Source organism: Oreochromis niloticus, linkage group LG18 (assembly GCF_001858045.2).
Source record: "Oreochromis niloticus isolate F11D_XX linkage group LG18, O_niloticus_UMD_NMBU, whole genome shotgun sequence".
NCBI lineage: Eukaryota > Metazoa > Chordata > Actinopteri > Cichliformes > Cichlidae > Oreochromis > Oreochromis niloticus.
Genome location: NC_031982.2, coordinates 32,337,397 through 32,350,717, shown reverse-complemented (window position 1 = coordinate 32,350,717; position 13,321 = coordinate 32,337,397). Strand labels below are relative to the sequence as shown.

General features: G+C 39.1%; 1 protein-coding gene across 1 annotated transcript; it reads right to left on the bottom strand.

The window, feature by feature from the left end:
* Positions 1-5,023: 5,023 nt before the first annotated feature.
* Positions 5,024-12,886, bottom strand: znf622 (zinc finger protein 622). Its single transcript, XM_003452773.5, has 7 exons — positions 12,732-12,886; positions 11,446-12,028; positions 10,982-11,266; positions 10,646-10,808; positions 10,387-10,502; positions 8,123-8,266; positions 5,024-6,248 (listed from the first exon to the last, which is right to left on the bottom strand). Exons 2-7 carry the CDS (start codon positions 12,020-12,022, stop codon positions 6,115-6,117), a joined length of 1,419 nt encoding a protein of 472 aa, XP_003452821.1. The 5' UTR covers positions 12,023-12,028; positions 12,732-12,886; the 3' UTR covers positions 5,024-6,114.
* Between the last annotated feature and the right edge of the window lie 435 nt (positions 12,887-13,321).

Here is a 13,321-nt window from a genome sequence, read left to right as displayed (position 1 = left end):
ATGCTACAGGAGCAATAAATGTAATGCCTAAAGGTTTACCCCATTTCCTTCTACACACTGAAAAATTTTGCAGTTTTAACAAAGCTTTAATGAAGCTTAAAACAAATCTAAATAGGGAGTAGGTGGTGTAATTATCTTTAATTACATGCTAAAAATAAAAAGTAAAGAAATATCCGCTTTTGAGCAAATCGCAAATAATGTCATGAAGTTAAGCTGAAGTATTTTACTAGAATTTAACCAGTTCAGGTTAGCTGAGACTGGTGGCTTAAATGAGTTGATATTTGTTCTGTGCAGCATACAACTCTATAAATTGTAAAGGGCAGTTAGTGATTTAATTAGAACACAGGGTCTTAGTCTACAATCTGCATTATTGCTTATAAGTACATCTGTCCTCAGAGTGGGAGTTTAAACATTTTGGCTCAGTTTCCACAGCACAGATGAAGCCTGGGCTGAGACATAAGCTTTTTCATTACGTTACATGTAACAGTTTTAATCCACTACTGCAAAAATAACAAGCTTTAAATAAACCTTTAAATACATACATGCACCATTATTTAAAACAGACATTTTCAAATCTGAACCTCATTTTAATATCTTACCAGCTGGACGAAACTTGAAGAAGCCATCAAAACCATTTCTTCAAAAAAAGGAAAGACTTCCCATATGGGAGAAGCTCGTTGGAATTTCATGCATGACAATCCAGAGTAGTTGCCAGTGTAAGCCCTTTTTCTGTGTTTCATGCCCCTGTGGGAGTGTATTTGTGTTCATATTCAGCATATCAAATGTTTCTCATTCAGCAGCTACCCACCCCCTCTTTTTTTTTCCTTTTTTTTTTTTTTTTATTAGTAAATATAGAGCCTTGCTGCTTCACAATTTCCACTCTAACGTGAAGAAAAAGGATCCCAGTGAGTAAGAAGAAACAGGAGAATGAAACAAAGGATGTCACGGTGGCAATGAGTAATGATTCACCCAGCAAAACAAACGCTCCCGAGGAGCTCTGAGAGAGACTCTCAAGCTGAGAATAGTCCTGCTCGGCCTCCGTGGGAGGAAGTCTGTAAAGGTTAAAACTCAGCTGGGATTCTTTCTCTGAATGAATACAATTCTGTGTCTGTATATATCAGCTTTATTTCATCTTTGTTTTTCTTGTTTAACATACACAACACCCCCAGGCTTTAGAAAAGGACAGAAAACGTCTCAGTTAATGCCAGATCCTCCTTTGCTGTTACCCAGTATCTATTATCATCCTCCAAATGGACCTGATAATAAAGTTCAAGGAGCCTCAGCTGGCGAATCATTTGTCGGAGACTGCTTTTCCAAGAAGAATCTTCTCTCTCATTTTTTTTTTTTTTTGAGGATGTCTATCGCTTTCCGGGGAGCAGGCCAGTAATGGACTCTAATGCAGCAAAGGAAATTATCCACTCATGTCCAATCACTACCTACGAGGCACCGATCAATACCAGGTCCCCAGGGCTCAGAGGGAGACCGGGATCGTGCTGAGAGCAGGGAGGGCCGGGTGAACTGCTTCTCAACACATTGTGTTTAGAAGGGGTGGTGACTTAGGTTGTCTCTGAATCTACTTTTGAGTTTTACCTTCTGCCTAATGGTGCGCTCAGACAGAGAAACTCAACTTTTCTTACATATTTTTAGTTTTGTCTGTAAATATTTTATTTGTCGTCTAAAAACAACAGTTCTAATAATTCAGAAATTCATTAATTACTTAAGCTAAACGAGTTATACACCAATGCATTTTATATCAGATATAAGACATGAAGTCCTTTTTGTTGCCAGGTTGTAAAAAGTCAATTTTGCTGTCTTGAGGAGAAAGAAGAAAAATAAAGTTATTAAAGTTATGATTGAGTCAGAAGAGCTGCAATAAATTCATAAATGAATAAAGAAAGCTAAAGTTTGACAGTTTTAAGTATTGCAAGGGATTTAACAGCTGACTTGTATAGCATCTAAAATAAAGAGAAATCGAAACTCTTGCCTTGAGCTGACCTGTGATTGACAAAACTATTTTTAGAGCCATTCTGCAGCCTCAGTATAAGCTTTTAAATGGTTAATAAATGCACTTATGTTTTATTACTATGGTCAGGATTTATGGGAGAATAAAGGCTATGGAGACAATGCTAGGTGGAGCATCTCTAGCATAGCACTCCTGTTGTAGTTTTTCTCTTTTTAACACATAATCAACTGTAGAGACAATAAGTCCTATTTAATACAACACTATGGTTATTTTGCAAATTACGATCCCTAGAATCAAAAAGGATGAATTAAATTTGTCTTAAAACCACAGTTCTGATAAGTCAGACTTCCATAAACTGCTAAGGCTATGCCAAACAAATTATAGACTGGTGCATTTTACATCAGATATAAGAGATCGATATGAAATCCTTTATTTTTGTCCGTTTTTTCCATCTCGAGTGTGTTTTACAGTGTGGCCAAGAAGTTTTTATCCAATGATTCCACCGGTTTCACTGTCAGGTCCAACTCTGACAAACTTCCAACCAGTGGAGGATGTAATGGTGACTACATCCATCCTTTATGTAAAGTCTATGAGTTTAGCTCCGAGTATGATTATATTTACCAGTGATTATTTCAGATGAAGGTACAGTGAGAGGATTTTGTCACTCTGCTACGCTGGGAGGGGAATTTTGCTAGCATGCTTTGGCTTCACTTTTCTTCTGCGAGTAACAATCTGCGAATCAATACAAAGTTATTCTGAGTGATCATCTTCATCCTGCGATGACACATTTCTATTCTAATAGGAGTGGTCTCATCCAAAATGAAAATGGCTCCAGCAATGGTGTTTGAGTATCAAAATAATGTAAACATACCTGAACACAGACGGTAGTGCCTGACAGCACTCTCCAACTTAAACATACAGAATGAAAGAGTATCATTTGGAAGAACTGCGTAAACCATTGATTAGAGTTCCTGAGACTTGAGGAATCAATGGTTTCGAGCATTGGAGCTGTTATGGAGTTAGGTACTGGTCCAACACGCTATTAGGACACCTTATGTTGGCTTTTCCATTGTCACCTTTTATATCAACTGAAACACTGTTGGTACTGAAGGAAGAATCATTAGAAATATCCATTTATGAAACAAGTATTGGATAAATAAAAATTCTGACCTGATGACATCTCAAAGATAATTGCTCAGAGTTCTATGACTCATCCTGAGAGTGAGAAAGATTAAGTTACCCCATCCGATACCAAAGACATTTCACTCAAAACCAAAAATGTCAGTCTCACTGTGGTGCGAGGGGAAAAGTCGGTGAATCACCAAAGTGGATCAGATTCATTCTCTGTGGAAAAATAATATCGGCATGAGATTTAGTGCCAATATGTCAATGAGATATCTCAGTCTGGACTAAACTGGTTGACAGGCTGATGGACACTGCTGTCCTGGAGCCATGCTGCCAGCATGACTAAAAATAATTATTTCCATGAAAGTGAGGGGGAAGATAATCAAGCCCAGCTATGATCCAATTATCCAAATCTCTTTAATCACTCCTTTTTTAAGCGGATGAAACAAAAAAACACCCCCTAATGAAAATAAGCTGCCAATGAGTTTGGGAGGGGGGGTCTTTACATGAATTTGGTTTATTTAATTCCATTTTAATTTCACTGAAAAAACCCTGAGGTAGATTTGTCACAAAAACGTTCAATGAGACCGTGTTATATATCATCAGCTTCTAAAACAACTCGTATCAACCGTCAGAAAGAAGTCTGTCTAGTTAGCATCACCTCCTCCAATGACTTCCACAGTGCTAATGCTTCTCAGCCATCTGCCCCGTCCCTCTCCACGTCGTCCTGATCAATTAGTCTCCTTCTCGCCGTCGGCCAGTCTGCATGGCCCCTCCTCTTCTGCTTTTCCTGTCGACTATGTCAAACAGTGGTGTGCTGTACGGGCAAAGAGCCCTAAACCCCTGAAACCATCGAGCCGCAAACACTCTCCCAGCCGGCGAAAGGAAGTGGAGAGCCTGCCAAAGATAAAGTGGAGCACCACAAACAAATGGAGTAACTGAGCTCATTAATGTGGCAGTGCGGTGGGTCAGCATCCTGCCGAAGCCCGATCGGCTTTCGATTACATCATCTGCACGAGGCTCAGAGTCATTGATAAATCTGACGTATTTGAAAGGAGCAGAGTGATCATGGGAGGAAAATTGCAATGTCACAGTGAGGAAAAAAAGTGTTTTCAAATTTCTCATAAATAAAAATGAATAAATATAGTAACAAGCATCCAAGTGTCATTGATAAGAGTACATACTTGTGAAGTGAGGTGTTGCTTCTCTGACTGTGGTGAATTAAAAATGATATAAAATAGAAAAACATAAATGGCAAACAAAGAATAGAAATGTGGTAGTAAATATGTCATGCCAACTTCAACCACTGGTGTGAACTGGACTTAATGATAGTTGTATATCAGTCAACCACAACATTGCAATCACCTGTACGATACCACATAAGTCCTCATCCTGCTGTTGAAGAAGCTCTGATCTTGAGACTAGTCTTGGGCCTAAGAGGCTGTCTTCAAAATATTTAGGTGAACAGAATTATGTTGAAGTAGCATAAGTGTCCATTTACATCAGCATTTGGCTGAAAGGCACTTTATATTCCAATACAAACACCCGATTTCTGAGATTGAAAACCTCCAACAATCAGACGATCCCCGAACAACAATTAGGGACGTGAGAGAAACAGAACGCTATTAAGATGAAGAAACCTCCAGACAGACTGACGTTATCACAATATATCATTCTTTTGCCCAACTATAAATATTTTATTTGTTTCAAAATCCACTGTGGTCACTGTACAGAAAGTATGCACCTGACTGTATGTCTCATATGAAGGGCCTGTTTCATCTTGTTGGAAGCGAAGCAATCGTCACATTGCTGACATGATGAGTTGATTGATTTAAGCACAAACAAAACAATGCTGATTTTAAAGATTCAGGTTTTTTTCTATTTAAACCCAAAATATAAAGAGTAAAGAAACATTACATCAGGAAGACTGCAATGTATGTGGTAAATATCAAACATTTATTTAGTTGAATTGGTTCCGATCATGTTGAACGATAAAGATGAAATCCTATCAGTTAAATAAGTTTTGTTCAAAGTATTAAATCAGTTTCTTATCATTTATGTAATGTAGCTTTTACAGGATTTATATAATTTCAAAAAGAACTCATAAGTGTGATTCGTGTCCTTGATCTGTTTTCAAACAGGCTGTTTTCAAAATGAAGTCGATAAGAGCTTCCAGGATCTCTATCATGATTTCAAGGAGATTTACAGAGAACCTGCACTTTGTACAGAGATGCAGCATTTGAGAGATGACAGCTGAATCTTTTTTACAAAAGTAAATTAAAGGCTCTAAAAAATTCAAGAAGCTTTATCAAAGATCAAAGATAAAGATTTACCACATCAAAGATTCCCTGCAATCGTCAAACCTCAAAACTGGCATTAGTGCATTACTTTAAATGCAATGAAGAATGACTGTAATCAGGTTTTCAGTATAGGCTGTACACAAAAGATGGGTGCATCCAATGGAGAAATGCTTGAAACCTGAATTTTTTCACATAGCACGCAGGACGAGACTCTTCTGGTTACAAAAGCAGCCTGAAATAGTCTAAACTTATTTTCTAAACTTTATCTATGACCTTTTCTGATGAGCATTCATTGGTTTCAACTCATATTTAACACAACATTTTAAATTTTGGGAATCTCGGTCCTATTTAGAGTAAAATAGTTGATAAAGAAGAACATAATTTGGGGCACGGCTACCCTGTGATAAATGAGGATCCAGAGTATAACCATGTAGTGTCTTTTGGTTTCCTGGTCTAAACCACACATTACTTATGACATCTGGCTTAAAAGTTTGACTGCCAATTTTCTGTGTTTGAGGCTTAAAAACAAGACTTCACAAACCAGTGAGTGACACAATGGCCACATCCATCCTTTGCATACAGTCTGTGCGTTTGACGAGCCTGATTTCTGTTCCTACCACTGTTCAAGGACATCTGCCTGGTTTCTTGGAGTTAGTACAGATGTTAAACTTCAGAGCTTGCCAGTCCATGTCTCATTTAGCTCCGTCCTGTTCCTTCAGTCCGAGTTTAGAACATAACTTGGGCTCTGAAGTGCTTCTGCTTGATGGCGTTGTGGCTCATGCCCATCTTCAGCATCCACTTGGACTTCATCATCTGTACATACTGCATGTCCTTCTGTTTCTGATTGAGGGCGCTGTTACCTAAGAGACAGAAAGATGAGGGAGTTAGTAACAGAGCTGTGAGCAGTGTGTCAGAATATCAAATCGCAGCAGTTTTCTCACAGTTAAAATTTGATAAACAATGAGCACAAGGTGTCACATCAACTACAGACAGCAGCAAAAGACAAATTTAAATTAGAACAGTAAAGCTAACATTTTGTCATCAGTGATTCTTGTGACCATTTTTTGTCTTAAAATATACAATTTCATTGTTATTTGCAAGTCAAATGTAACACGTTCGCCTTCTGGCCACAGTAATAAAGCTAAAAATTGTGGCCATTATTTAACAGCCCAAATGGGACAGTCTGCAATGAGCTGCATGGAGCAGGGCCACTAAAGTGTGTGGCAAAGAGAGGAGAAACATGCAAAGCCAAAGACATCTACAGCCATCAAACAATGCTCTGTGGAACTCCTTAGAAATTTACCAAAATGAGTCTCGATGCTAAATAATTGTTCTATATTTCCCTGCAAATATTGAACAATATTGTGTTTTTTTTATGCCTTTACCACTCCAAAAAAGGTTGACATTTTATACATTAATATAAATGTTATATGACTGAAATAATGGTAGTTAATCATCTGTGCATGTGTGGCTTAACTTCAAACAGCTAGCACTGTTGTTGGTCCTATCTGTGCATAACAGTGAAGTCTAGTTTGTTCCACAGAAGACAGCCAAACAAAGCAAAGCTACCAAATCTGTTTACAATTTTACAAAAAAATTACAACACATAACCAAAAGTAAGATTAACAAGTGACATTAGATAAATGTAACATATAACATCCATGTAATTTTTTTACTGTTCAAAAGAAACTATAAGAGCTACAGAGTCAAGAAAGAAATTAAAAAGAAATTAAAATAAACTCAATTATTAACTTATTTAGCCTAGCCTTCCCGGCTACCTAGAGCCCACATTTGTAAGTGTACTGTAATTTATCTTCTTTGCTCTGATTAATGTTTATAATGATTTAACCTTAAGCCTTTTGGCTTGTGCCTACGGTTAGTTATGTCTCCCACCTGTCAGTATATTTGTATCTGTCATTGCTCTTAATTGGTTCTGTGAAGCACTTTGGCGTACCTCTGGTTTTTAAATGTGCTATATAAAATTGTATTGTATAGCTGTGTTTTCTTTGGCTCTCTGTTTTTATCGGGCTATATAAATGAATTATTATTATTGACCTTTATCACCAACAGCAGCTGAATAATGAAGCTGCCAGGAGTTCCTGGGTATTACTTACAAGAATTGAGGAAGGATTAATAACTGAAAATCATAATGCTGCAGGCTGTAGCATAACGATACAACATTGAATAAATGGTCTGGACTAAGATCCTCAAAGATGATTGGATAAACAGAGGAAATTCAGCTATGCACTATAGAAAATCATGTTTCCTATTAAAAACCTTTCCACAGCCACATCTTTTTCTAAACCTCCTAACACTTAGAATCATTACTTTCTTCTATTGCATTTTTAAGACAAAGTAACCATCATTGATTAACCATCATCTTCACTTAGAAACTTCAGATGTCCAAAAGCTGTGAGTGTGACTTTAGTATACACTACAACACTGTAAAAGCTTAGCTTGTAGCTCAGCTTGCTACACAAGATTAGTGCTAACAGTAATGGTCTCCAAGGGTAGAATGACAGCTGAACGGGGCACGCAGCCCATGCAGCATGTGGAGGAGTCACAAGCCTAAGCTAACACAGTAAAGGCTTTGACCTGGAAACAGGGTCGACAACTCATTGCTGAACAAGCGGGCTGTACTGTCACAAAGTCATAAAAGTGATCCATAAATTAAGCTGCGACAAAACTTACTAAGTGAGATCCTGCTTTTTGATGAGCGTTTACTGACTCTTACCTGTATCTCCTCCCCAGCCGAGGGATTTGTACTGCCTGAGCACTCTGCCAACGGCGTTCTTATTGTGGGTCAGAACCACCGCGCGCTGGGCTCCGAACCGCTGTTTGTAGTACCTCATAAGAGAGCGGTGGCCAATCTTAGCACCTGAAGAAACACACAGCAAAGACATGGATTCTGTCACAACAGAGAAATCTAAAGAAAGACTTGCTCAGCAGTTCTGCAGCAGCAATCAATTCTGCCATGTTTTTCCAGTCAGACAAGGCAAATCAGACAACGATAAAGTGTTAATTATTTTTCTTCTTAAGATAAGATCAACAGGAAATAGAAGAGGCCAGCAGTGAGTAAGCAGTTATCCAAATGTACTGCTGGTGGCTAACTGCTTCATTGATTTTTAGTAATAGTTATTTAATATTTTTACTATTCAAAAAAGCCCAACAAAAATGGCAAACTTAATACATACTTATATGTATTATTTTCCAAATTTACTAAACCCATTAAGATGTTGCCTGTTGTTTTGAAGAGTTTCCAAATTTGTAAATGTAGAATATACACAGCATTTCAGACAGGGATGATTATGAAATTATCAGCCGATGCAGTTTGTCTGAACAGCTTATATTTTCATAGGACTAGATATGATTAAAACTACAGAATGTGCCTTAATTACTCATCTTATTTTTGGAATCAGTATATCCACCCATCTCAATTTTTCACATCTTTCTTGTGTTCTTCTCTTACTAAAATCCCCAACATCCAACAGCTTGTTAACTGAAAGTAGCTTTCATTCTTCAGACGGAGCAAACTATCAAAAAAATCAATGGTGGAGTCTTGCAAATTAATTTATTTCAACATTCCTGACCAAAAGGACTACAAATATTAATTATTGTTTATATGTGATTATTTTACAGGTGAATGGTTGTTGTTGTCAGTACACCGCAGCATATATCTAAATTTGGACTAGAGCTGGGCAATATATCGATTTTTAAAAAAAATATCGAAAAAATATCGAAAAATATCGATATATCGATTTTTTTTAAAAAATATCGATATATTTTTATACGAGATATAAGATGTGACAATATCCTTTATATTGATATAGTCTATGTTACGTTATAATTATAGTTGCGGAGCCGCAAGTTTGCCTCTCTTTCGTCCACTTTTGTCTTTACGCAACGTTACTCGACCTCGCCTCTCCTTCACTGAACACAACTCCCCCTCCTCCCCCATCGCTTCACCTGCAGGCAGCGACAAGATGGACACGGCAAATCTCCGTTAATGAGTTACTGCACATCGCCCCGTGCGTGGGGCTGGACGGCGTCAACATGTTAACGAGCTAGCCACGCTAACGAGCTAACCACGCTAACGCCATGCACGGCCTGAAATCCTTTCATTTTCTCAAAAGTTGACTGCGCGCCTTTTGTATGAAATCTGGTTGTGCTTGATGACCGCGAACCGATTTTATGTGATACACAGCGCTCAGCAGTCTGTCAAAAAATGTTTTAGTTCGACTTTGGTAAGCTACGGAGCTGCACCGCTTGATGGATTGTCGGAGCATTACGGCTACTGAGGACTTCTCGCGGAGTGATACGTACTGTGCGTCAACGTAATATTACCGTATTGTGTGTGTATAAGGACCATAAATGGCACCTGTTCAGAGACATGGTTACGAAGCGGATTTCAAACTCCAGGCTGTCAGTCACGCAGTAGAAGTTGGGAACAGAGCAGCTGTGAAATCTGTCTTTGTTATTATGCTCAGCGTCTTTTAATTTACATTTTGACTGCACAATTGTGAGCTCTTTGTTATGCACAAAACAACATAGTCTTCTTTTATTTATAGAGCATCATTATTTAATAAATGCTCATAATTTATTTTTGAGTAGTTTTTTCATGTACATCTATGCTGTATGTTAATAAAAGTGCCCGTGTGACATCTGGGACACAGCTTTGACTAAGAACTCTCTGTTTGTTCTTACTTTATGGCTTTAAAAAATATCGAGATATATATCTTATATCGCCATCCAGCTAAAAAATATCGAGATATGAATTTTGGGTCATATCGCCCACCTCTAATTTGGACAATCAGCATTGCAGGCTGAATCTATGTGACCCATTACCAACTAAAAACCACATCGGTGCCGATTTTTATGTTAGCCATGAAAAGTTTAGAGTTGTGGCTTATAGGGCAAGCATTTCATATAATTCCTTTACATACATTTAAGACTTGACCAGGATCTCCAATTATAAAAACTAATCTCATGTCAAGTCACCTGAAGGGAGCGTCAGCTCCATCGTCTCGTCGTCATATTCCAGGTTCTTGTCATCAGCCAACTCTTCATCATCCATTTCAGCATCCTCCCCCTCTTTTCTGTCAGGGTAACTACTCCTGTTGGCAAAAGAAAAGTGAAAATCAATGAGCCTTTGATGGGTTTAACGAAGCAAGATGCATTATATCTATTCCCACTAAACAAAAAAGGACCACTAATTGCTAAGCATTAAAGAGAGGCTCTGGTTAAATGTCTTTATTACCTGAAGTCATAGAAGTCTGCAAACTCCAGGGCGGCATCGCCATCTGTGAAGAGCTTACAGTGGCTTTTGTCTAACATGTGACTCTGTACTGCTTCTGTTGAGTAAAACGAACGCCCCTTTTCGTTACACCATAAGCACACGTTCCCAGCACCAACTTTTTCTCCTGTAAAACAAAGAAATTTTTTTTTAAAAATTGTTAGAGCACAAAAGAAAACATTCATGTGCAAAAGAGTGTTTGCTTTTTCATGTATGTGATGATCCTGACCACATCTTTCTGTAACTACACCATTATATCAATACAAGCCTTGCTGCTGCAATTTTACAGTCAAAACTCACCGAGGTAACGGATGAGGCCCTTCAGATCTATGAGGAACTCCACATCAGGGATGAAGAAACTGTGGACTTTGGTCATGTGTGTGACGTTCTTCATGAGGGACTTGGAGTGGTGGGAACAGAATAAGCAGTCAGTGATGGGGATGGAACCGGGTAGAGCGGGAGGTTGGGTATCAGACAGAGCAGTGGACTCGCCTTCCTCCTGATCCATCACCTCCTCTTCATCATCCGCCTCCATCTCATCACCATCATCGCCCTCATCATCTTCATCTACATCCTCCCAGTCTTCTACAACATTTTTATGGAAATACATTCAAACTAAGACAACATGACATTTTTACTGCTTTTTTCCCCCCTCTAAATTAAGTGCAAGTGTTGCTGTCAGCCTTCAGTTTATAATGTTCTGTGGGTGTGGCAAGAAATTCAGACAGTTGAGAAATGCTTTTTATTTCATTTAATCCACTCACCTTCACCAGCTGTGCCACCTTCTTCTCTTTCTCGCCTCTTGGCTTGCTCCTCCAGCCACATCATCCTGGGAGGTTTATCCAGCTTCTCAGTCCTCTGCTTTGTTGCTCCTTGTGAGGTCTGTGCATGGTCTTGCTGGGCAGGGCTCGATCTCTGCTGTTCTTTCAGCGCCTGTTGCAGGGCCTCATTCCTTGCGTCATTATCTACCTTTTCATCACTGAGCCCCTTCTCCAGGTTCTTCTCATTCATCTTCTCCACTCTCCTCTGGGCAGCGAGTAGGGTCTGCTTTTCGGCCTGTTGGTGTTTGTGGGACTGCAGGTGGTTCTGGTAAGCGTTGGCGCTGGAGAACTTCTTGTTGCAGATGGTGCAGTACTCAGTGGCTGATGCATCAGTCAGCTGCTGGTCAGCAGCGGACCTCTGAGCCAGGACACGTTCCTGGAAGTTTTCAGCAGTGACGGGGGGCATGTCGGCCACCTTCCGCTTCAAGTTGTACCGATGCCAGTCGGTTTTATAGTGTGCACGCTGCACCTCGCCATCTGCGAAAGCTACTCGGCAGCTGATGCAAGTGTACGAGGCCATTGGGACCTGTAGATTTAAATAAGGTTTACTTTCAGCACATAGCACAAAAATCAAAGGCGTCTCAATGTAGAGCTGTTTAACCATACACATTTTATTTGAAAGGAAGTTGCTTCTCTGGAGTTAGTTAAGTCTAATTTGTTAACAAATGTTTTACTTTGTTTACCCTTTCTGATGCTTCTTAACGATACCGGTAACGATTAGGCCTTAAAATCTCAATTTTAAATGTAAGATTAACTGAAAAAACGACGTATTCATGTACAAACATTCACCATTGTTTTATGTGATAACCATAAAATGTATATTTAAAAAAAAAAAACACGTGTAATGTTTATACATTTACTTTTCAGACGTGTGATGACGTCACTATTTTTAATGACCCGTCTGTATATGGATATTAGCATGGAAGCTAGCATACAGAGCTAGCCATTAGCCGGCTAGCGTTGTGAAGTCACGTGTTTACCTAACCACGCAGATTACTAGCGATACTAAACGCACACTGAATCTAAAATAGCTGCTACATCATTCAGTGTTTGCACGGTGGCGCTGCGCTGTTCCGAAATAAACGTACTGGGCAGAAACCAGCTCGGAAATTTCACGCATTTTAGCGCAAACACTGAAGCTAACAGCAGCTAAAATCATACGTTTGTAACGGTGACGATGACGACAGGAGCACATTACCACCACCGACTCTCCACCAATATTTACTCACCTGTTCAATGAGATGACTTCTCCGAAAAAGGTGTCTTAACCACTTTCTGGTATGTGCGCACCTGTCTCAGTGCCGTAACTACACCACAAAAACACGAGGATGACTTCCTGTTGAACTTTGCACTTCTTTTTCGTGGTGGGTTTTTTTTTTGTTTTTTTTTTGATCTGGCGCATCACTGCCACCTACCGTGTACAAAACGGTTCCTATTATACAAGGACGGCTAAATCTTTCACAACAAAAAGCTTTTATTGTGAACTGAAACTCAAGTAAAACAAAGGCTAGCCGTTAAAAAAATATTTTAAAAAAAGAGGAAAAACAACTTGAGAGCTAAATATAGGATGCTACATACATAGAGACACAGACATGTCTTTGGACTTTTGGATTAAGCAGGAGTACCCAGAGAGAACCCACGCAGACACGTGGCCAGCTGGTGGATTTAAACAACGTAAACCCCAAAAATTCTTGCTGTGAGGCCATAGTGCTAACCACTAACCTTGGGCAGATTTTTTTGGTTTTGTTTTGTTTTTTAGTCAGATCTGTGATGGTAATCAGTTTAACCTGGGTGATAAACTGAAAGGGTACAGGCTTGA

What these genes read in the sequence shown, in the direction of transcription:
- znf622 (XM_003452773.5), bottom strand. Translation starts at nt 12,022, where the DNA reads ATGGCCTCGTACACTTGCATCAGCTGCCGAGTAGCTTTCGCAGATGGC. An exon ending in GGAGCTGACGCTCCCTTCAG is followed by an intron (nt 8,267 to 10,386) that starts GTGACTTGACAT and finishes GTGTTTCTTCAG; the next exon opens with GTGCTAAGATTGGCCACCGC. An exon ending in CGGCTGGGGAGGAGATACAG is followed by an intron (nt 6,249 to 8,122) that starts GTAAGAGTCAGT and finishes TCTGTCTCTTAG; the next exon opens with GTAACAGCGCCCTCAATCAG.